At 39.6% G+C, this 21649-nt stretch overlaps 2 pseudogenes and 2 gene segments (V, D, J or C); 2 read left to right on the plus strand and 2 right to left on the minus strand.

Moving 5' to 3' along the window:
- Positions 1-807: 807 nt before the first annotated feature.
- On the plus strand, positions 808-1310 carry LOC147307014 (Ig kappa chain V region 3381-like). The segment is given in 2 exon segments: positions 808-853; positions 1000-1310. Coding segments are annotated over 2 exon segments (357 nt in total).
- Positions 1311-6416: 5106 nt separating this feature from the next.
- On the minus strand, positions 6417-7663 carry LOC147307015 (Ig lambda-3 chain C region pseudogene; annotated as a pseudogene). The gene is made up of 2 exons (XR_015126457.1): positions 7555-7663; positions 6417-6932 (listed from the first exon to the last, which is right to left on the minus strand). The product of XR_015126457.1 is annotated as an Ig lambda-3 chain C region pseudogene (transcript).
- Positions 7664-8281: 618 nt separating this feature from the next.
- On the plus strand, positions 8282-8751 carry LOC147307016 (putative non-functional immunoglobulin kappa variable 6D-41 pseudogene; annotated as a pseudogene).
- Positions 8752-18859: 10108 nt separating this feature from the next.
- Positions 18860-20545, minus strand: LOC147307017 (Ig kappa chain C region, B allele-like). The segment is given in 2 exon segments: positions 18860-19342; positions 20514-20545. A coding segment is annotated over 1 exon segment (312 nt).
- Positions 20546-21649: the final 1104 nt, after the last annotated feature.

Genomic DNA, 21649 nt, shown 5'->3' on the forward strand with positions numbered 1-21649 from the left:
AACACGTTTTACCTCACAGTCTGAGGATTTGGTCTTTTTGAGCTTCAATAATTATTATCAGATGAGTTTACAATCAAACAGCTCTGTGAGGTTTAAGCAAAATGCCAACATCATCATGTTAATGCAATAATAATGCAGTTATTTTCAGGAATTCAAAAAGCATCTGAAACTGAAGAGTGTGTTATAAAAAAATATAAAATATTAAAATATGTTACTCATTCTTTCTCAGTAAAATTTGGGGTCATCAAAGTAACGGCAATACAGTCTGAGAAAAAAATAGCTGCGTGGAGGAAATTAGAGGACAAGTCAAGTTTTTTATTTATTTATTTTTTTCAGAGAAGATACAGTTCATCTGTACATGGTTCAAAATATCAAATACCTGAGTTATGGCTTTTACTATGGAGCATAAACCCCCTTTCTCAGGGCTTTAGAGAGCTGTACAGGACTAAACTATTTAGAGAATTGAGTAATGTTAGACCAGCTTGTTATTCATTCCTTTAAACCACTATTCATATATTTCTTTTTTTCAAAATAAAGTTCAGTTTGTCAGAATAATCAAAATCAATCAGTGTCTTTAGTGTCAGATGTATGACAGTAGGGGAACCATGCAGCTGTTAATGAGCAAATATAATGAAAAGTTGAACGATCCTCTCCTCACATGACCTCTGTGTTTTCTGTTTCATTGGGAGAGGTGGGTGGTTTCCTCCTACAGTGTGTTTTGCACACTTTCATGCATCACTGCTCCTCACAGTTTAAGTTCTGCTGTCACACATGCTCTCATGCACTTCCACTGAAAACTGAGTCAGGATGGTGTTTCCAATGTTGGTTCTTTTGTTAGGCTTTCTGAGTCAGGGTGAGAGATTAAAAAAAAAAACTAATAATAATATTTCAGGAGAATGTTGTTTGGTGAAATTTACTCAGCTTGTTTTATGAGTACATTCATTCTGAAGTTTTTGGTGAATAAAAATACATTTTAAAATGTTTTTCCTTTCATTTCAGAGTCATTTGCCAATAATTTTCTGACTCAGACTGATGAAGTCAAGTCTGTCAGTCTTGGTGGGACTGTGACCATCAGCGCCAAAGGAAGTTCAAATATTGGTGCTGATCTCAGTTGGTACCTTCAGAAACCGGGACAGCCTCCCAAACTCCTTATATACAAAGCATCAAGTCTCTCCTCAGGAACTCAGTCTCGATTCAGTGGCAGCAGATCTGGTTCTCAGTACACTTTAACCATCAGTGGGTTTCAGTCTGAAGATGCTGGAGATTATTACTGTCTGGGCTACCATGGTAGTGGAGTGTTCACACAGTGATTTAGAGCTGTACAAAAACCTCCTTCAGTCTGGCTGAAGGCTGCAGGTGCAGAGTGACAGACTGCAATAACTGATCAACTCGACACCACAAAAGCAAAAACACAAAGAATCTAAACAAAACTGAAGAAATACACAGCTTTGTTTATTAAAAGAAATACTTAAATATATCTCAATGAACAAAACATCATGTGCAGGTCTGTTAGGTGCCCCGATAGAAACTAATATGTATAAAGAAATATTTCTGTATTTTTATATTTACATACATAAATGTATAAATGTAAATGTATAAATATCTAAGAGAAATATGGAGGTTTGATCAAGTATTTCTATGCAAAGTAATGGAAAAACAATAACACAAAAGTGATTTTTCACAAGCTGCGATGTTATTTTGTGATATAGACTTGTTTTCTCTTTCTCACAGCATGGTTTTAAAGCACAATATAATATAAATAGCTGATGAATTCTGCATTTAGATTAATAGAGTCAAACGTCTGCAGAAATATCGCAACAGAGGAGACATGTAGCTTCATCAAAGTATAAAAAGCTTCACAGGCATGAAATATTGTTAATATATAATAATATAACTTAAATTTGTTGATGATTTTTAGTCATTTTCATAATTTTATTTGGACTATTACCAATTGAAAGACAAAAGATTGTCAAATGAAATAAAGCTATATCAGCAAAAAGAAAAAAGAAAAACACAGAAACTAAAATGTTTCTAAAACATGAATTATGAGATTTTGGCAATATACTTTGGACAGCAATAGAGGTGTAATGTGTGTTACCAATAGTGTGAAGTAAGCTTACTAACCAAAGTGCTGTTTTGATCCAGATATTAAAAATGCTGAATTATTTTTCTGTATATTTTACTCTATTCCATAAGACGTCAGTGGTATCATTCAAGTTTTATGTATAATAGTATTAATCCAAACAATTTTTCTTCTGACTTTGCGTCCCTTCTTGCCTTCAGTGTTTTGAGAGCAGAGAAATCATTTCCATAGAGAGGAGGCTTTGCATCATCAGCTGATCCTCCAGAGAACTGAGAAGGTTTATAGTCCTGTGAGTTCAACACTGCAGGACTCACATCTGTCAGTCAACACAGCAGAAAGCACAACCACCATGACTCTCATCACCATCCTCATCTGGACGCTGACCTGCTGCTGTTTTACAGGTTCATTCACTCAGCAACATTTCAAACATGATGTGCTGCTTTTTCTCTCATTGATTTCTGCTGATAAATGAATGATTTGTTTCTGTCTGCAGGATGCAGCGGTCAGGTGACTGTGACTCAACCTCCAGTACTGACATCTACTCCTGGAAACACTGTCACTCTGACCTGTAGGACCAGCCAAGCTGTTGGTGGCTGTAGTTACGGCCAGTGTATGTTCTGGTATCAACAGAAATCTGGGCAAATTACAAAGCTCCTAATTCGACATGTAAGCATAAGACATTCAGGAACACCAACTCGATTTAGTGGCAGTGGAAGCAGCTCTGACTTCTCTATGACCATCAGTGGAGTTCAGGCTGAAGATGCAGCAGTTTACTACTGTAAGAGTGTGCATAACGGGCCAGTGTTCACACAGTAATTTGTAGTCGTACAAAAACCTCCCTCAGTCAGACTGCAGAGACACTGAGCTGTTACAGCAGGAACTGACTGCAGCTGTTGAAGAGGAAGAAACTGTGACACAGACCACTGAACACAGATAGATTTGTTTTGGGGTGATTTTAGAAAGGAATTAAAAAAAATCCACAAAGTTACTTTGTCATTGCATTTCCAACTATTTACATGAAGAGTTGGCAAATTATACAAACAGATCAGATTTCTCTTTATATTTATATTCCCATTAAGCTTCTTGATGATTATAAAGCAAAATGATCTGATTTTTCAATACTGTATGAACTCACGTGTATAAACAAAACAAAACAAAAGAAAAACAAGAACAATTTCCTCAACAGTCAAACTATTGACTCTCCACAACACGTTGGTTGAAACCATACGATTTCTACTGATTTATATCAAAGACCAAAAACATTATTAGCAATAATAATCACATGAATAAAAAAAACTGGTGGCTTCATTTACAGTGCATAAGGAAAGTACCCACAGTACTTGTTTTGTATTGTGCCACATTACAGCCTTATTCCAAAATTGAATTAAGTCTTCGATGTCAAAATTCTACACAAAACACTCCATTATAACAAAATGACAAAATGTATACTTGTAATTCTTACTAATTTATTATAAAAAAAGAAACGGCCTTTACCATGACACTCAAAATTTAGGTCAGGTGCATCACGTTTCAAAAGATAATCTGGTAGATGTTTCTACAACTTGGAGTGTGTGGAGGCAGATTTCTTTTCTCATGTATTAATCACATATTTAATCATATCACATTAGTTATAGTAATATCACTTTCTGACTTTACTGTAGTAAGAACACTCCTGTCACCAGTTTGCATGCATGTGGAATGTTAACACAGTGAGACCATTGTAATGGGAAATGTTAAACAGATAGTGGGACTCCTCCTTATCAGGGATGTAAATCTTTAGGTGACGGCCAAGCAGAAAACCAGGTCATAATTCTCTCTGTGAGGGAGGGGGTATAGCCCCCCCATGAGAGGGGCCAACATGAGTTTGTGGAATATTCTTTTCTGTGTCTCTGTATGTAAGATGTAAGGGCGGTGGCTACAATTCAGAGATGATCCTAGTGTTTCACTGGGATGCTCTCTCCAAATTGCAATGTGTTTATTAAACCCACTTCACATCAAGCTCACTGGGTGTGTTGCAGGTTGTTGTTAAATTTTCCATAACAAGTGCAACTGTGGTAAATTTAGTTGATTGGACATGATTTGGGTGTTGCAGCATAGGCTGTGAATACTTGTTATATATTTTTTTCAGTTTTAAACAAAAGCTTTTTTTCCTCCACATTGTCATTAAATACATAGAAGGAGCAATCAGGGAATGGACCACAGGAGGGAAACACAGCTGGGGCAAATTAGACCTGACGAGACAAGGAAACGTAAACTGAACACACTAAGATAACAACAGACCTTCAAAGTAAAACAGGAAACACATGACAGTCACGCAAAAACAAAACACTGACAACACCGAAACGTAACACATCATAGCTAAAACAACTAAATTTGGAACCACCAGGACTCTTCGTACAGCAGGCTTCCTGACCAAGAACCTGATAGAGCTTTGTCAGAGGCTATGGAGAGAGAACCACCTTCTACGGCACTCCACCAATCAGGCAAGTACAGCAGAGCGGTCAGATGACTGGTGTGAAGGTTCATCTTCCAACAGGACAATGACCCTAAGAACACAGCCAAGATAACAGGAGTCGCTTCGGAACCACTCTATGAAGCTCCTTGAGTGTCCCAGCCAGAGCCATACTTGAACCTGACTGAATATGTCTGAAGGGATCTGAAAATGGTTGTGCACTGACAGTAGTGATCCAAATTCACTGAACTTGAGGGGAAGAATTTGAGAAACTTTAAAAAAATACTACATCATTACAGAAAAAAAGTAGTGAGCAAAGGCTGTGAATATTTATACATGTCATATTTGCCTTTTTTATTTCATTTTTTAATGCAATTTAATGCAGCCTTTTCTCTCTTCATCATTATGGGGTATTGCTTAGGATTTTAAGGTGAAAATGACAAAAATATGGAACTGAAGCACTGAATACTTTCCAGATGCACTCTGACTCTCCAAGTTGTTGTTGGCAACAGTATAGTAGTGTTGTACCCTGCACACTGGCTCATGTAGAGAGACGCGACTTCCTGTGTTCATTTTGGATGCCCCTGCAACTACCCTCACAGCATAGCTTTTTAATAAGTTTTATTAAAAGGGATTCACTCAAAGAAAGAGTTAGACCACTGTTTCAACCAAACCAAAAACAACCACAACCTAAAATATCCTGGGAAAAGAAAACAAGATACTTAACCAAGTTACAGGTTTACTTCTGCTGCCAGCACAGACCAGATACTCAGTAGGTGCTCAACACCCAAAGCTGGCCCACTCGCTGAGTCAGCAGTGCTTCACTGGCTTCTATAGTTCTGGGTAGCTGATTGCTGAATGAATACAGTAATGCACTGGTTCCTCAGGAGAAATGGGTGGCAGCTGAGCTCCTGGAAGAGACTGGGCACACCCACACAACACACAAACTGCTAGAGCTGTAACAAGGAGAAATGGGTAAAAAGCTGGACAGCCTTTCACTCGAGAGTAATAAAGTCCAACCACACGAAGATTTAAAGTACAGCGATATTAAGATAAAACCCATTATTCCAGCATTCTGTCTGAATTTATGTGTGACAAAGAGGAGAAAAAACATTTTTTCACATCAGGACTTTGGACAGTATGTTTTGCCATGTTGCTGCTTATTTTACCATTAGGAAGAAGACAAAAGACAAAAGTGAAACTGTATCAAGGAGAAAAAACACAAAAATAATATGTCAGCTCAATCACATGAACATTCATAATACCTACCCTTTCTACTTTACAAGAACAGATGTGTGTTTGCCTCCTTAAATGTGTTTTGCATGATTTTTATGCCTCATTGCTTCTCAGAGTTTAAGTTCTTCTGTCACTGAGTGTCTGAACTGTTCATTCACTCACACTGAAAAGTACAGCAAAATGATGTTTTCTATAACTCAGATTGTGATGTTGGATTTTCTGACTCAGGGCGTGAGACTTCAAATGTGAAAATTATATTGTTAGAACAATAAAATTGTCATGTTTTAACCTCATATAGCTCTATATTTCTTTTGCCAAAGCCATTCTAGATGATGAAGAATTTTGTTTAAGACTGAGTTTAGTGTTTTCCCATGTGATCAGTCTGAACCTGCTCATTGTGTGCCACCACCTGTTTGTAGAACAACCAAGCTAGTTAACGAAGAGACTTAGCTTCCCTTTAAAAAAACACCTGCAGAAACGGCTGCTCCAGTTGGAGCCTCCTGGAGGCTGGGCTTTTTGTGAGTTTTTTCCAAAGACTGTGGTGCTTCTCCTTGTTAAAAAAACAGGTACGGGTTTGATAAAGCATTTATATTTGATAAAGTATTGTGAAAAGGACCAAAGAAAAGTGATTTTTCTTAAGCTGTGATTTTATTTTGTGATTTAGACTTTTTTTTTACAGCACGGTTTTAAAGAACAACATGGATAATAATAGCTGCTCAAATTAGCATGCACATCAATAGAGAGTCAAATGTTTGCAGAGATATTGCAAGAACAGAAACATGTAGCTTCATCAAACTATAAAACACATCATATGCAGACAGGAAATGTTGCTGAAGCTCTACTCTTAGCAGTGGTCAGGGTCCAGGGTTTGAGTGACGGGGCTCTGTCCACTCAGACTGGCCTCACAGCTCACTGAGCCCGCCTTCCTCCACTGGTCTGCGGAGAGGCTCAGGGTGCTGCTCCAGCTGTAGCGGCCGTCTGTCCCCAAGACCTCCAGGCTGGTTGACACCCCTGAGGATGTGCTGGTGCTCCCCACCTTCCAGCCCAAATTCCAGTTTGAGGGGAATCCCCCGGTTGCCAAACACACCACAGTGGCACTACTCTGTTTGTCTTCGTCTTTGGAGGGAGGGAGGACTGTGAGGGTGGGCCTCACCACACCCGCTGGAGGAGAAAAGGTTGAAGATAATCGAGAAAAGAGATACAAATGTACAAACATCTGAATAAATATATAGTCAGTGATTATTGATCAAATCTTTTTTTTATCATGTAGTTAATAACTTGAACCTGTGATTATTTTCATATTTGAAACTGACAAAGCTAAAGCACTCATGAGAATACAGTTAAAACTTCACATCTGTTTCTTTCACTTCCTTTAAACTTAATTTCAAATTGATCAGCCATGAATAAAAACTTGATGTAAGTATACTTAGTAAAAAAAATTTAAGTCGACAAAACATAATTCAATATTTGTTTTTACTTTAAATAAGTAAAAATACATTTTAATTTAAAGTGAGCTAAAACTTCACTATCACAGATTTTAATATTTTAACCGGATAATATTTAAAGAAGCAAAAAACAACCAAAAGAACATTAAAAATTGTTTTCTGTAAATTCAGTTCTTTAAAAGACTGAATGAATATTGATTGAAGAAAAGTTTATTATAAAATTATGACATTGAGTTAATAATAATCATTGAATTTGATCAAAGTTCTGTTTAATATATTTTAAAAAAATGCTTAATAAATACTACATTTTATAAAAATGACAAATTTCTGGTACTTACAGCCAACGATGAGTTTGGTTCCTCCGCCAAATGTGTACCACAGTGATACAAACTCATTAAGTGGCCGTACAAAAACCTCCTGCACTCCGAACAAACCTCTAACCACTGAAAATTAACCTTTTTGTCATGTAAAACATCACAGTACAACTGATTACATGTAGAAAATGATTTAACTAAAGTGACTTAAAATAATTTAATGAATTCAAATCATAATTATCTTAATTGTATTTTTACTAAGAACTGAAAGACAAAACTTAATTTTCACATAAACCTATAGCTATTTTAAAAACAAACAAACACACACACACACAAAACTGCTTAAAACAGCAAACAGAAAAACACTTTAAAAATCATGAATTCAGAAATTATGACAATATAATTTAAAAAAAGCTATACAGGTATATTGTATTTGTTGAAACCAAAATCAAAAAGTAAACATACAAACCAGAGTGCCATTTTAATCCAGGTGGTAAAAATACGTAAATCTTTCCAATATATTTTCCTCTATTACATAAAATTATTAATGGTATTAATTCAAACAATTTTTCTTCTGATTCTGTGCCCCACATTGCCCTCAGTGTGTTGAGAGCAGAGAAATGATTTCCATAGAGAGGAGGCTTTGCATCATCAGCTGATCCTCCAGAGAACTGAGAAGGTTTATAGTCCTGTGAGTTCAACACTGCAGGACTCACATCTGTCAGTCAACACAGCAGAAAGCACAACCGCCATGACTCTCATCACCATCCTCATCTGGACGCTGACCTGCTGCTGTTTTACAGGTTCATTCACTCAGCAACATTTCAAACATGATGTGCTGCTTTTTCTCTCATTGATTTCTGCTGATAAATGAATGATTTGTTTTTGTCTGCAGGAGGCAGAGGTCAGGTGACTGTGACTCAACCTCCAGCAGTGACATTTACTCCTTCAAACACTGTCACTCTGACCTGTAGGACCAGCCAAGCTGTTTACAGATGGGGTGATGGTGATGAGGGTATGTTCTGGTATCAACAGAAATCTGGACAGACTCCAAAGCTCCTAATAAGATACGCGAAAAAGCTTGAGTCAGGAACACCATCTCGATTTAGTGGCAGTGGAAGCAGCTCTGACTTCTCTATGACCATCAGTGGAGTTCAGGCTGAAGATGCAGCAGTTTATTATTGTCAGAGTTACCACAGCGGTGGGGTGTTCACACAGTGATTTGTAGTCGTACAAAAACCTCCCTCAGTCAGACTGCAGAGACACTGAGCTGTTACAGCAGGAACTGACTGCAGCTGTTGAAGAGGAAGAAACTCTGACACAGACCACTGAACACAGTAACCTCACCAACTCACAGTTTTGTTTCTTTTTTACATTTCCCTAATAATCACATTGCATTAAGACTTTGTTTGTTTTTTTATTTTTTTTTAAGCTTTATATTCCCAATATCTTCCCATGAAGGCCATGAAGATCATTAAAGCTTGATCGAAGCTTTAACTTGTTGTTGTCAACACTTTTTAGCAGTGATCTCTCTCACACAAAGTTTTCTTCAAAAATCATATTGATCAGAGCAGCAGGCGTGTTCCTTTTCCCAGTGTGAGTTCATGCCCAGCCTCTCTGATCTTTGCATTACCACAGATCTACTTTCAACCAATTCTCTTGGCTTTGCGTCGGAGGTCGGAGTGCTGTTGTATCAGTAGTTCTGTCAGTACAAAACCTGAAGTACCAAAAGGACAACCTGTGGTTATCGCAATAAGCTCATGTTTACTATCGTGGGTGTCAGTCTGTCATATGTAAGGAATCATGATCTCATCATCAGATCATGATGAGATTGGACTTAATAACCTTTCCTGCACTGGACACCAGGTTCCTTCTTTGGTTTATGTCATGTGGATAAAACATGTGCATGTGACAAAAAGAAAAAAGAAGTTTAATAGATCATAACAAGTTTAGGTAGTATGTTTTGCCAGCACACCAAAGCCATGTTCCTGTTTTTTTTTCTTAAAAAAAATTTTGATTTTCAGCAGATGAAAACACTATGTCACTGTACTGTTTTGGCCTCCGGCGCTGTCGGCCTCCGGGTCGGCCCCCCGAACTTGTCCGGTTGGGCCTTTTTGGACACTGCATGCATCTTGGGTCCTTCTTCCAACTCCACACGGCTCGCCTCGGCAGCCGTGACACTTTCCCTGTCATTGGTTATAGCTGGCAGGCAGGCAGGCAGGCAGGCAGGCAGGCAGGCAGGCAGGCATACATACGCCCAAAAAGCGGCCTGGCAGATGACCGACGATGTGGAGGTGGTAGTAGGGAACCTGAAGGCTGCGTTGCCCCCGCAGCACCAGGCGAGGCGGAGGCTGGACCAGACGAGGCGACACCAAAGCTGAACCAGGCGAAGCTGATGAGGACGCTGAAGCTGGACCGGACGCTGATGAGGGCGCTGCAGCTGGCCCGGATGCTGATGAGGGCGCTGCAGCTGGCCCGGATGCTGATGAGGCTGCAGCTGGCCCGGATGCTGATGAGGCTGCAGCTGGCCCGGATGCTGATGAGGCTGCAGCTGGCGAGGCTGATGAGGCAGCAGCTGGCGAGGCTGATGAGGCAGCAGCTGGCGAGGCTGATGAGGCAGCAGCTGGCGAGGATGATGAGGCTGCAGCTGGCGACTGGACAGGCTCCTCGGGCCCTCCAGCTGACGAGGCAGGAAGCTGGCTAGGTTCTCCTGAACCTCCAGCTGACAAGTCTTGGGGCTGGACGGGCTCCTCGGGCCCCCCAGCGAAAAGTCTCAGAACCAGTGGGCACTGGAGCCCCTGGCACACACAGGACAGAACCAGCAGGTGTGGGGACCTCTGGCAGGGACAGAACAGAACCAGCAGGCGCGGGGACCTCTGGCAGGGACAGAACAGAACCAGCAGGCGCAGTGGCCCCTGGCAAACACATAGCAGGCTGCAGCTGCCCAGAGCATTGACTCTTCTCAGGCAGTGACAGCCGGGTGCAGTCCTCAGCTGGGTTCCTAGCCTCCAGGGGTCCAGAGTGGGCTGAGGGCTGAAACTCAGCCTCTGGGGAGGCCCTGGAGTGTGTCACAGTCTCTGAACTGGCCAGCTTTTTAGGAATGATTACATTATCATTAGGTTTGTCTCTCTGCTTAGAACAAACAGATGAAACAGTTCCTTTCAGATTGATTTGACTGAGCTTGTTGTACCGGAGTAGCAAGTGACACAGGATGCAGGGCTAGTGGCTGCTGAACAGGAGGCTGAACTGAGGGTGACTGAAACAATGGTTGGGATGATGACGGTGGTGGAACTGGAGACTGAGCTGGAGGCCGGGCGGCTACCTGAGCTTGAGGCCGGGCGGCTACCTGAGCTTGAGGCCGGGCGGCTACCTGAGCTTGAGGCCGGGCGGCTACCTGAGCTTGAGGTTGCAGTTCAAAAGAATAAACAGTCCTGGTATTATCAGAGCTGGTGTTAATTGTCTCTGGGATATATGCCACAGTTTTAGCAGACCCTGGGTTAGCTGACATGGGTTTAACAGGTTCAGAAGAAACAGAAGAACAACAGCCCTTTGCTTTCACTGAAGTCTTAAAAATGCCAACCTGGGAGAGATCAGTTACCACGAAGGTAGGTAAGCTTTGCGAATCAGCTCCCACTGACACACCCCGAACAACCCCAGAAGAAAAAGTCTCAAAGTTCAAATCGGAGCTGTTATCCTTTTTACTCACCACAGTCGGCCGCTCTGATATCCCAGGGTCCGACTGTGGCGAGGGGCGTCGACGGCTTGAGTGCCGTTTCCCATTTGAAGGCTGGACCGACGGGCCGGGGAGAACACTCTCCGTCGGGTCAGGGAGGGAAGCATGAGTTGCAGGGTGGGTGGTAGCAAGGGGGAGAAGATGAAGCTCGTTCAGAACAAAATTCTGTGTGAGCGGGTGAAGTGAGCTGAGCAACCAGGGGAGACCAGAAACTAAGCGCTGTAGCCGAACAGCTATGCCTTGGCGGAATTCTCTCGCCTCATGCTCCAGCCATAAGTTAATGAATTTGTCTACCGAGTAAATAATGTCCTCCCGGAGCTCCTCGGGCGGGTTGACTGCTGCTGGGTCCATAGTGGCCGGTTCGTACTGTCACGGCTGCCGAGGCGAGCCGTGTGGAGTTGGAAGAAGGACCCAAGATGCAGGCAGTGGATGAAATGCTAGTGAGGTTTATTACAGTTTTTGCCCGTTGCTTGAACACCATGAACCCATGCCTAGACTAAAGTAACACAACTTGAAGCTTTTGTTACCATACCTCAAACACATGTACCCCTACCTTAAACAAAAGCGCTGCTTTGCACTCCAGTTCCAATTATGCAACACACCTACTCCTTTATGCAACACACATGGTCCTGCATGCTACACTCTATTTCATACATAAGACACTTCGCTCACAAAATGAAATGTCAGGGTGCCATTCGGAAAACACATGTATCCAAAATACAAAACACATCGGGTAATTGCAACCACTCAAATACACACCTGAAGGCACCTACTTGCAAAACCGAACACCAATTAGCCAACTACAAAAAGCCCTCAGCGTATAGCCATTTCAAGAACTTTGCAAGCATGGATGGAGGGAGAGCAAGAGGAAGAGGAAGAGGTAGAGGAGGAGGAGGAAGAGGAGGAGGAGGCCGAAGAGGCCATGCACGGACCATATTTTTTTTTGCTTTATCTGAATTCATGGTACTGCAATGTACAATATTGAGTAGGTCTATTTGCGTTTTCGGTTGTTTGGAAATGTGTCTCCTGTAAATGTGCCTTCTGAATAAACAATGAAAATCAAGGACTGCAGTGTTTTATGTAAAGAAGACTAGTGTGTTCCCCCTGATCTGTAAGTGTTTGCATATGATGCAAGTATGTGTCATTTTGTCAACAGAGTTACATTTTGACAAAGGAATGTTAGGTTTTGACAGTAGAGTTTAGGTTTTGGGAGTGGAGTTTCAATTTGGCACAGATGTGAATGGTATATTTCCCAGTGTTGTGTCATGTGTACTTGTGTGTACAGTTTTGGCACAGAGAGCGGAGTTTTGCAAAATGTGTTCAAGCAGTGGGCAAAAACTGTAAATATAAAGAACACTGTTTAACACTGTTAGGGAAAATATTCTAAAACACTTCTTCAGTAAAGACTCAGAGAGGAGAAACACACAGAGTTCCTGCTAGCAAGGGCAGCTCCCTACTGAGAGACTCCGGTGAGGAACTGCCCTGGTCTTTATTTTATACTCCATTGAACGTATGTATGTGTATGTGTATGTGTATGTGTATGTATGTATGTGTGTGTGTGTGTGTGTGTGTGTGTGTGTGTGTGTGTGTGTGTGTGTGTGTGTGTGTGTGTGTGTGTGTGTGTGTGTCCTGCTGATCAAAGGGTCATAAAAGGCACATCCTTGGTCAGGAAGAGGGTAGACCTCCCTCACCCTAGATAACATTGGTGAGGAAGTCAAGCAGTTAAAGCACTTAGACTAAAACAGACGTAACTACGTTAATCCTACCATAATACAATAAGAGAAGGTATGACCTCTCTCGTGCTCCCAGGATGTGGGTGTGCATTCTAGTGTGGAATACACACCAAGCCTTTGCAGACTGTTAAAGATCACACAAAATTAATTATATGCCTCTAAGTATACATGGTTGAATATTTCCTAATACAAATAACTACATGCAGTATTCTACCATATGCAAACTTATATCACTAAAAGATTATACTGACTACTAAATACAATTTTCCATTAACAAACACAGCAACTAGAAAGGATTCAAAAAATAATGAATTATGAGACTATGACAATATAATTAACAACTATACAGATATATTGTATTTGTTGATAGCAAAATCAAAAAGTAAACATGCAAACCAGAGTGCCATTTTAATCCAGGTGTTAAAAATACGTAAATATGTTTCCAAATATGTTTTTCTCTATGGCATAAAATTATTAATGGTATTAATTCAAAGCAATTTTCTTTTGATTTTGTGCCCCACATTGCCGTCAGTGTGTTGAGAGCAGAGAAATGATTTCCATAGAGAGGAGGCTTTGCATCATCAGCTGATCCTCCAGAGAACTGAGAAGGTTTATAGTCCTGTGAGTTCAACACTGCAGGACTCACATCTGTCAGTCAACACAGCAGAAAGCACAAACACCATGACTCTCATCACCATCCTCATCTGGACACTGAGCTGGCATACAATGGAAATATTTCAGTTCAGTTGTATTTAAATATTGCCAAATGACAACAATGGTCATCTCAAGGAGCTCTGTTATTGTACAGTAAAGACCTTACAGTAATAAAGAGAAAACCCAAACAATCAAATGACCCCTAAGCAAGCACCTTTCAACTGTGAGAAGGAAAAACACATTTTCAACAGGAAGAAATGAGCAGAAACAAGCTCAGAAAAGGACAGCCAGTTGTTGCGACCAGTTGTCTCCTGCCAACTGTAGGTCCACTCAGTTTGGATACGTTAATATGGGTTTTGGATTGGATTACTTTTTGGATGGATGACCCTGCAGGAGTACACATGTCCTGTCTAAATGCTCTCCCAACTTAGCCTCAGGGTGCTGCTGTACTATTTGCTCTTCATCTGATCTGATTGGGTTAGTGCCTCCTATGTCACATGTGGATAGGGTACTGTTGAAGGTGAGAGAAGAGATAAATGAGGACCCTGTTAATTCAGCTTAGAATAATAAAAATGGGAGATGGATTAAAATTTTGCTCAACTCTTTCCAAAAGTAAATAAATCCAACCACAGGAAGCTCGTTGATTATTAATGCTAATTAATGGGAATTGCCAAAGATCAACTCAGACATCCACTAAAGTATACACAGCCTATACTGTAGCTTGCCAGGATATCCATGCAGCTCAGAAAGATGTACTAAACCTGCCAGTGTAATCACGTTGCATCTAGCTAAAGATAAGGGCCAAATAAAAACAGAGATTTCAGGAAAATGTTTAACAAACTGGGCTAAAGATGTTTTCCAAATATAAAACTGTTTTTCTAAAGTGTCAAAACCTGCATTGTGTACAAAGGAATGGAAGGAAAATGAACAGTGACTCATCAAGTAGTTAAAATGAATTTTCTTTTGTGAGCTGAATAAAACCATATTTGTCTGAAAAGATGTTTGAAATAACATGAATGTAACACAATGTTAAAGTGAATGCAGTGAGCTGTTGATTTGTTTTGGTGTTAAGTTTTGGTAGACATCATCTAAATACATTTTTCATATTTTAATGATTTTTCATATTAATAAAAAAAAAAAAGAGTTATACTGATAGTGATACTTGAGAGTAAATGTCTTGTTGCTGCAGTTATACTCTTGATAGATTTGGGTACTTATAATGACTGATGAGTTTGGTTCCTCCACAAAAAGTCCACCACAGTGATTCAAAGTCATTAAGTGGCTGCACAAACACCTGCTGGACACTGAACAAGCATCTAACCACTTTTTTTTCTAGTAAAGCTAACATTTTACAATCTCTGTGTTTTCTATAATATTTCTTAATTGGTTATGTTTTCAAAATGACTTTAAAACTCTATAAAAATGCAAAATTGTGGGTTAAAAATTAAAACAAGAGAACTATTGATTTTGTATTGAGTTTTGTTGATCCAAAAACAGAAACTGTATATGTGATGACCAAAGTACCATTTTATTTCAGATGAAAAAACCCCAACAAATTTTCAGATTTATGTCTTATTGTTCATTTGGGATCATAATAATGTAATAATAGTAATAAATAATGTAATAATAATTCATGTAAATCCAAATAATATTGTCCCACGTTGTCCTCAGTGTGTTGAGAGCAGAGAAATAATTTCCATAGAGAGGAGGCTTTGCATCATCAGCTGATCCTCCAGAGAACTGAGAAGGTTTATAGTCCTGTGACTTCAACACTGCAGGACTCACATCTGTCAGTCAACACAGCAGAAAGCACAACCACCATGACTCTCATCACCATCCTCATCTGGACGCTGACCTGCTGCTGTTTTACAGGTTCATTCACTCAGCAACATTTCAAACATGATGTGCTGCTTTTTCTCTCATTGATTTCTGCTGATAAATGAATGATTTGTTTTTGTCTGCAGGAAGCAGCGGTCAGGTGACTGTGACTCAACCTCCAGTAGTGACATTTACTCCTGGAAACACTGTCACTCTGACCTGTAGGACCAGCCAAGCTGTTCACAGATTTGCTGATGGTGATGATGCTATGTACTGGTATCAACAGAAATCTGGACAGACTCCAAAGCTCCTAATAAAATATGCAACAACGCTTCAGTCAGGAACACCAACTCGATTTAGTGGCAGTGGAAGCAGCTCTGACTTCTCTATGACCATCAGTGGAGTTCAGGCTGAAGATGCAGCAGTTTACTACTGTCAGAGTTACCACAGCGGTGGGGTGTTCACACAGTGATTTGTAGTCGTACAAAAACCCCCCTCAGTCAGACTGCAGAGACACTGAGCTGTTACAGCAGGAACTGACTGCAGCTGTTGAAGAGGAAGAAACTCTGACACAGACCAGTGAACACAGAGCTGACAGTAACCTCACCAAGCACTAAATACTCATCTACACTTCTTTGGGGGAATTTTTAAACATCTGGTTACACCAATTCACAGTTTTCTTGTTACATTCCCCTAATCGTTACATTACATTCAGATTTTATTGTTTGTTTTTGTATTTTTTAAGCTTTATATTCCCAATATCATCCCATGAAGATCATTAAAGCTTGAACGAAGCTTTAACTTGTTGTTGTCTGCACTTTTTAGCAGTGTTCTCTCTCACACAAAGTTTTCTTCAAAAATCATATTGATCATATTGTTCGTTTTACTTTTCCCAGTGTGAGTTCATGCCCAGCTTCTCTGATCTTTGCATTACTACAGATCTACTTTCAACCAATTCTCTTGGCTAAGCCTTGGAGTGCTGTTGTATCAGTAGTTCTGTCAGTACAAAACCTGAAGTACCAAAAGGACAAGCTGTGGTTATCGCAATAAGCTCATGTTGACTATTGTGGGTGTCAGTCTGTCATATGTAAGGAATCATGATCTCGTCATCAGCAGATCTTGATGAGATTAGACTTAATAACCTTTCCTGCATTGGACACCAGGTTCCTTCTTTGGTTTTTTGGGTTACGTCATGTGGATAAAACATGTGCATGTGACATAACGAAAAAAGAAGTTTAATAGATCATAACAAGTTTAGGTAGTATGTTTTGCCAGCACACCAAAGCCATGTTTCTGTTTGGTTTTTTTTCCTAAAACAACTTGATTGATTGTCAGCAGATGAAAACACTGCAATGTCACTTTTTTCATTTAGTGTGACTGCATTTGCAGCCATCACACACACAGGCAGACATTATTTACTTGCTATGCAAAAGGACTGTAAGAAGTTCTGTATATACACCAATCAGGCATATCATTATAACCAATGACAGGGAAAGTGAATTTCCCACACCAGCTTATTAACCAACCACAGACCAAGACAGAGTTTTAATTCATTTCAAAGCCTGATGCTTAAACATGTTCACCCGGGCTGGAAAACCCCCCAAAAAGCACTCTTATTTGTTCACATCTATCATCCACCTGGGCCTTACACAGAGTTTCTGTCTGATTTCTCAGACTTTTAATCTGATTTAGTGCTCAGCTCAGATAAAATAATTATTGTGGGTGATTTTAACATCCATGTAGAAGCTAAAAATGACAGCCTCAACAAGACATTTAATCTGTCATTAGACTCAATTGGCTTCTCTCAAAATGTAAAAGAACCCACCCACCACTTTAATCACACTCTAGATCTTGTTTTAACATATGGCATAGAAACTGAACATTTAACAGTGTTTCCTGAAAACCTTATCTGGTCTAATCCTGTTCTAAGTACAATAATTGATTACACAGCAGTGGAGAGTAGACTTCATCACAGTAGATGTCTTTCTGAAAGTGCTGTAACTAAATTTAAGAATATAATTCACTCACTGTTATCATCTTCAATGCCCTGTACCAACATAGAGCAGAGCAGCTATCTGAACGCTGCTCCAGCAGAGGTACACAGAATGATAGGCAGACGCTCTGACGAAGAACAGAGGTAACCACGCACTAAATATACACACAAGGTAACAAGAAAATGGCAGACAGGAGGGAGACACAGCTGAACCTAATTAGACAAGACAACAGTGAAGCAAAACCCAAAACACTGAACACTGGACGTGGGTGTTTTAAAAGAGGTAAAAGAGAAAATACAAGACAGAAAGCCACAATTCCCAGAATAAAACTTAAAACAAAAACAGAAAACACTGAGTCGCAGTGTAACTTCTGAAGCTCTACTCTGAGCAGTGGTCAGGGTCAAGTGATGTTTCCAGTAACTCAGGTTATAATGTTTGGCTTTCTGAGTCAGGATGAGAGTTGTTTTATTTGTTTGTTTTTAATTCTGTTTGTGCTGCTCATGTTTCTCTGATTTAACCTGATACATTTTCTGTTGTTTTTTTCTCAAGATTCACATCATTTTAGTCCTCATTTCAAAGTAATTTGCCAACAGTTTTCTAACTCTGTTAAGTCAAGCCTGTCAGGCACTGTGACCATCAGTACCACAGGGAGTTGCTGGACTTAGTACCTTTAGAAACCTGGACAGCCTCCCAAACTCAGGAACTCCATCTTGACTCCAAGGCAGTAGATCTGGTTCTCAGTACACTTTATCCACCAGTGATCTTCAGCCAGTAGATGCTGCAGATTATTACTGTGGGTTACCATGGTAGTAAAGTGTTTACACAATGATTCATGGCTGCATAAAAAATTTCTTCACTTTGGCTGAAGGCTGCAGGTGTAGAGTTTTCAACTGCAATCAGAATAACTAGAATAACCACTTAAACACAATACAAGTGTACAAGTGATTTACATATTTGATTATGAGCACACTAAGATACATTCTACACTCACATTTTGAGCTTTTATTTTCTAGATCTCTTCATGGTTTTAATTTCAAGTGAAACATTTATTTACTGAATCAAACTCAAGTTATTTATTTTTCCGCAAGAGTAAAATTTGGAGATATTGTCATCCTGCTAAAAGATATATTTACATGACCACAAGCTTCTTTCAGCTTTTCCATTAATTTCAAAAGATGAACACATATTTGATTTGTCCCAGATGTTCAGGCCAGATGCAGCCCTGCCATTTTCATCTCCTCCCAGACTTGATTTTTCATGTGTTAGGCAAACAGGTTAATTTATAGTACACAACACTGAAATTATAGAACAATTATATTTAAAAATAAGACAGAATGCTTAATAATATGGATCACTGCAAGCTTTATTGGAAAAAGAATGAATCATTAATATGGCAGTTATTAGGCACACTCACATCCAGCTGCTACACATGTCACTGTGTAAGTTACTGTTATCAAATAACTTCATCTGCAAACTTTCAAACTCATATTGATCAGAGCAGCAGGGATGTATCTCCTGCTCCCCCACACTAAGCTCCTGTCCTGGACTTCAGCAGCCCCTCTAGCCCTCACACCGGTTCTTGCGGAAGGACTTGGACTGCCAGTAGTCATGATGGTTCACCCTGCAGGAGAACACCTCTGCGTTCATCCAGTTCTCTTGGCTCAGCATCAGGGTGCTGCTGCTGCTGTAGCGACTACTCTTCTCTTCTTCTAAGCTCTTCAGGACCCCCTCTGTCACCTCTGTGCCATCTACTTCCCATCTCACTTCAGCTCCCTGAGGAGAGTAGCCGGTCAGCAGGCAGGCCAGTGTGACTGGGCCTCCAGAGAGCTTCTCAGAGGAGGGTTGAAGCAGAGAGACTGAGGGTCTGACCATGGGGCCAGCTGGAGGAAAGATCACAGACACACAACGATAGATTAACCTCTACTGCAGGACAGATAGCTGACACGAGACAGTTATGATCCATGACAGAGATTAACAGGCCTGTGGATTAACTGTATGATGATATTGTGATATAACAGAGGAGAGAAACTTAGAAATTGGAGGATAAAAGGTTTTAAAAAAGTATAAATAATTAGTGAACGTACCGCTGTATTTGTTTTCATGATGATAAAATTGAAATTTGTACAGGAAACGTTAAAGTTTGTCATCTGTTTGTTTCACTTCCTTTTCATCACATCAGACTAACGAACTGTAAACTCAACCGTTAAAGTGCATCTGTATGAAAACTAATTCATTTAGTCAACAGCATAAAATGTTATATCCAACATGGTGCCAAACATTTCAGTGGAAGTCATCATATCATATTTTCAGTAACAGCTTTACACAGTTATGATACATGACAGAGATTAACAGCACTGTGGATTAACTGTGCGCATGATACTGTGATCAGAGGAGAGGAGGCAATAAATAGGAGAACCTAACACTTTAATTAAATTGTGTTTTCACACTCAATTAAAATCTTTGTAAACGTTACAATAATTTAGAATAAATGTCTTGTTGTTACAGTTATATTCTTGATGGAAAACAAACAGAGCTGGACTTTGTCATCTGTTTGTTTCACTTCCTTTTTACTACATCAGACTAATAAACTATAAACTCAGTGATGAAATCATTAATCTGCAAATAATCAAATGATCTTTAAGACATGAACGATATTATGCTGCTGTTTGTATAAATAAATAAAATCAAAGATTCCTTTTGCTATATTTTCAGTCTCAGATTTTGTGAAAAAAATATTTATTCACAGATAAATACAAAAAAACCTTTACTTAAAGCAGATTAACTCAATACATTTCAATTTTCAGTACTATATAAACACGATATATAAACATGATATACTGTATACTGATATGATAATACTGTATTATATATTTAAACTCTTCTGATACCAAGTTTTCAGTATCAGCCACTATGACCAAACCCAATCACATCATGTAAAACACCCAGAATAAAATCTTGTTTAAAAACATTCTGATGACATATTACACTTATAATATAAGTAATATGTAATAGTATAATATTTTGTAGTAATGAGGAGATTTAGATACTTACAGTGAATGATGAGTTTGGTTCCTCCACCAAAAGTCCACCACAGTGATACAAACTCATTAAGTGGCCGTACAAAAACCTCCCACACTCTGATCAAGCATCTAACCCTTGAAAATCTGCTCTTTTTCCCCAGTAAACTTCAAAGTTTACAAGCAAAAGCATTTGCCATCAAATACATGTAACTATATATATATTTAAAAAAAAATTATGATCATTTTCATCATTTTTCCTCTGCTGGTTGATCCAAGAAAGTAAAATATATACTTACCAACAAATGTAGCATTTTAAACCAGATGTTAAAAAAACTGCTCTCATCTTTCCTGAACTATTTGTCTGCATTCTGTTAGAATCATAATTATGTCATAATAATTCATTTAGATACCAAAAGTATTCCTTCTCGCATTGTTTTGTTGTATGTTGAGAGCAGAGAAATCATTTCCACAGAGAGGAGGTTTTGCATCATCAGCTGATCCTCCCACGAGAAAACAGAAAAAAAAGCTAGTTGCTTTCATGGGAAAAAAATTGTTTTGTTTTTTTTTCCCAAAAAAAGCTGAATGAGAAAAGGATCAACTTACACGTTATATGTACCTGTTCTGTTTCACAAAAACAGATGTGTGTTTGCCTATATTTCAAATCACTTCCATGTCTCTCTCATATAATGTCTCTGGTGCAATGCAGGACCGAACCTAGCGGTGACCAATGTTCCCTCTAATTTTTCATGTGTCTGAGCGAACACACAAACTCCCTGAGCGATCCCGTGGACCACTGTGAGCAACAGCAGATGTGTGCACTGTGGTCAAGCCTGTCAGGCACTGTGACCATCAGCACCACAGGGAGTTGCTGGACTTAGTACCTTTAGAAACCTGGACAGCCTCCCAAACTCAGGAACTCCATCTTGACTCCAAGGCAGTAGATCTGGTTCTCAGTACACTTTATCCATCAGTGATCTTCAGGCAGTAGATGCTGGAGATTATTACTGTCTGGGTTACAATGGTAGTGAAGTGTTTACACAATGATTCATGGCTGCATAAAAAATTTCTTCACTTTGGCTGAAGGCTGCAGGTGTAGAGTTTTCAACTGCAATCAGAATAACTAGAATAACCACTTAAACACAACACAAGTGTACAAGTGATTTACAT

The sequence above is a fragment of the Aulonocara sp. 'chitande type north' Nkhata Bay genome, linkage group LG19, assembly GCF_057382095.1.
Source record: "Aulonocara sp. 'chitande type north' Nkhata Bay isolate Kocher_YH1m ecotype deep benthic linkage group LG19, A_spYH_male_GT1.1, whole genome shotgun sequence".
NCBI classification, from domain to species: Eukaryota; Metazoa; Chordata; class Actinopteri; order Cichliformes; family Cichlidae; genus Aulonocara; species Aulonocara sp. 'chitande type north' Nkhata Bay.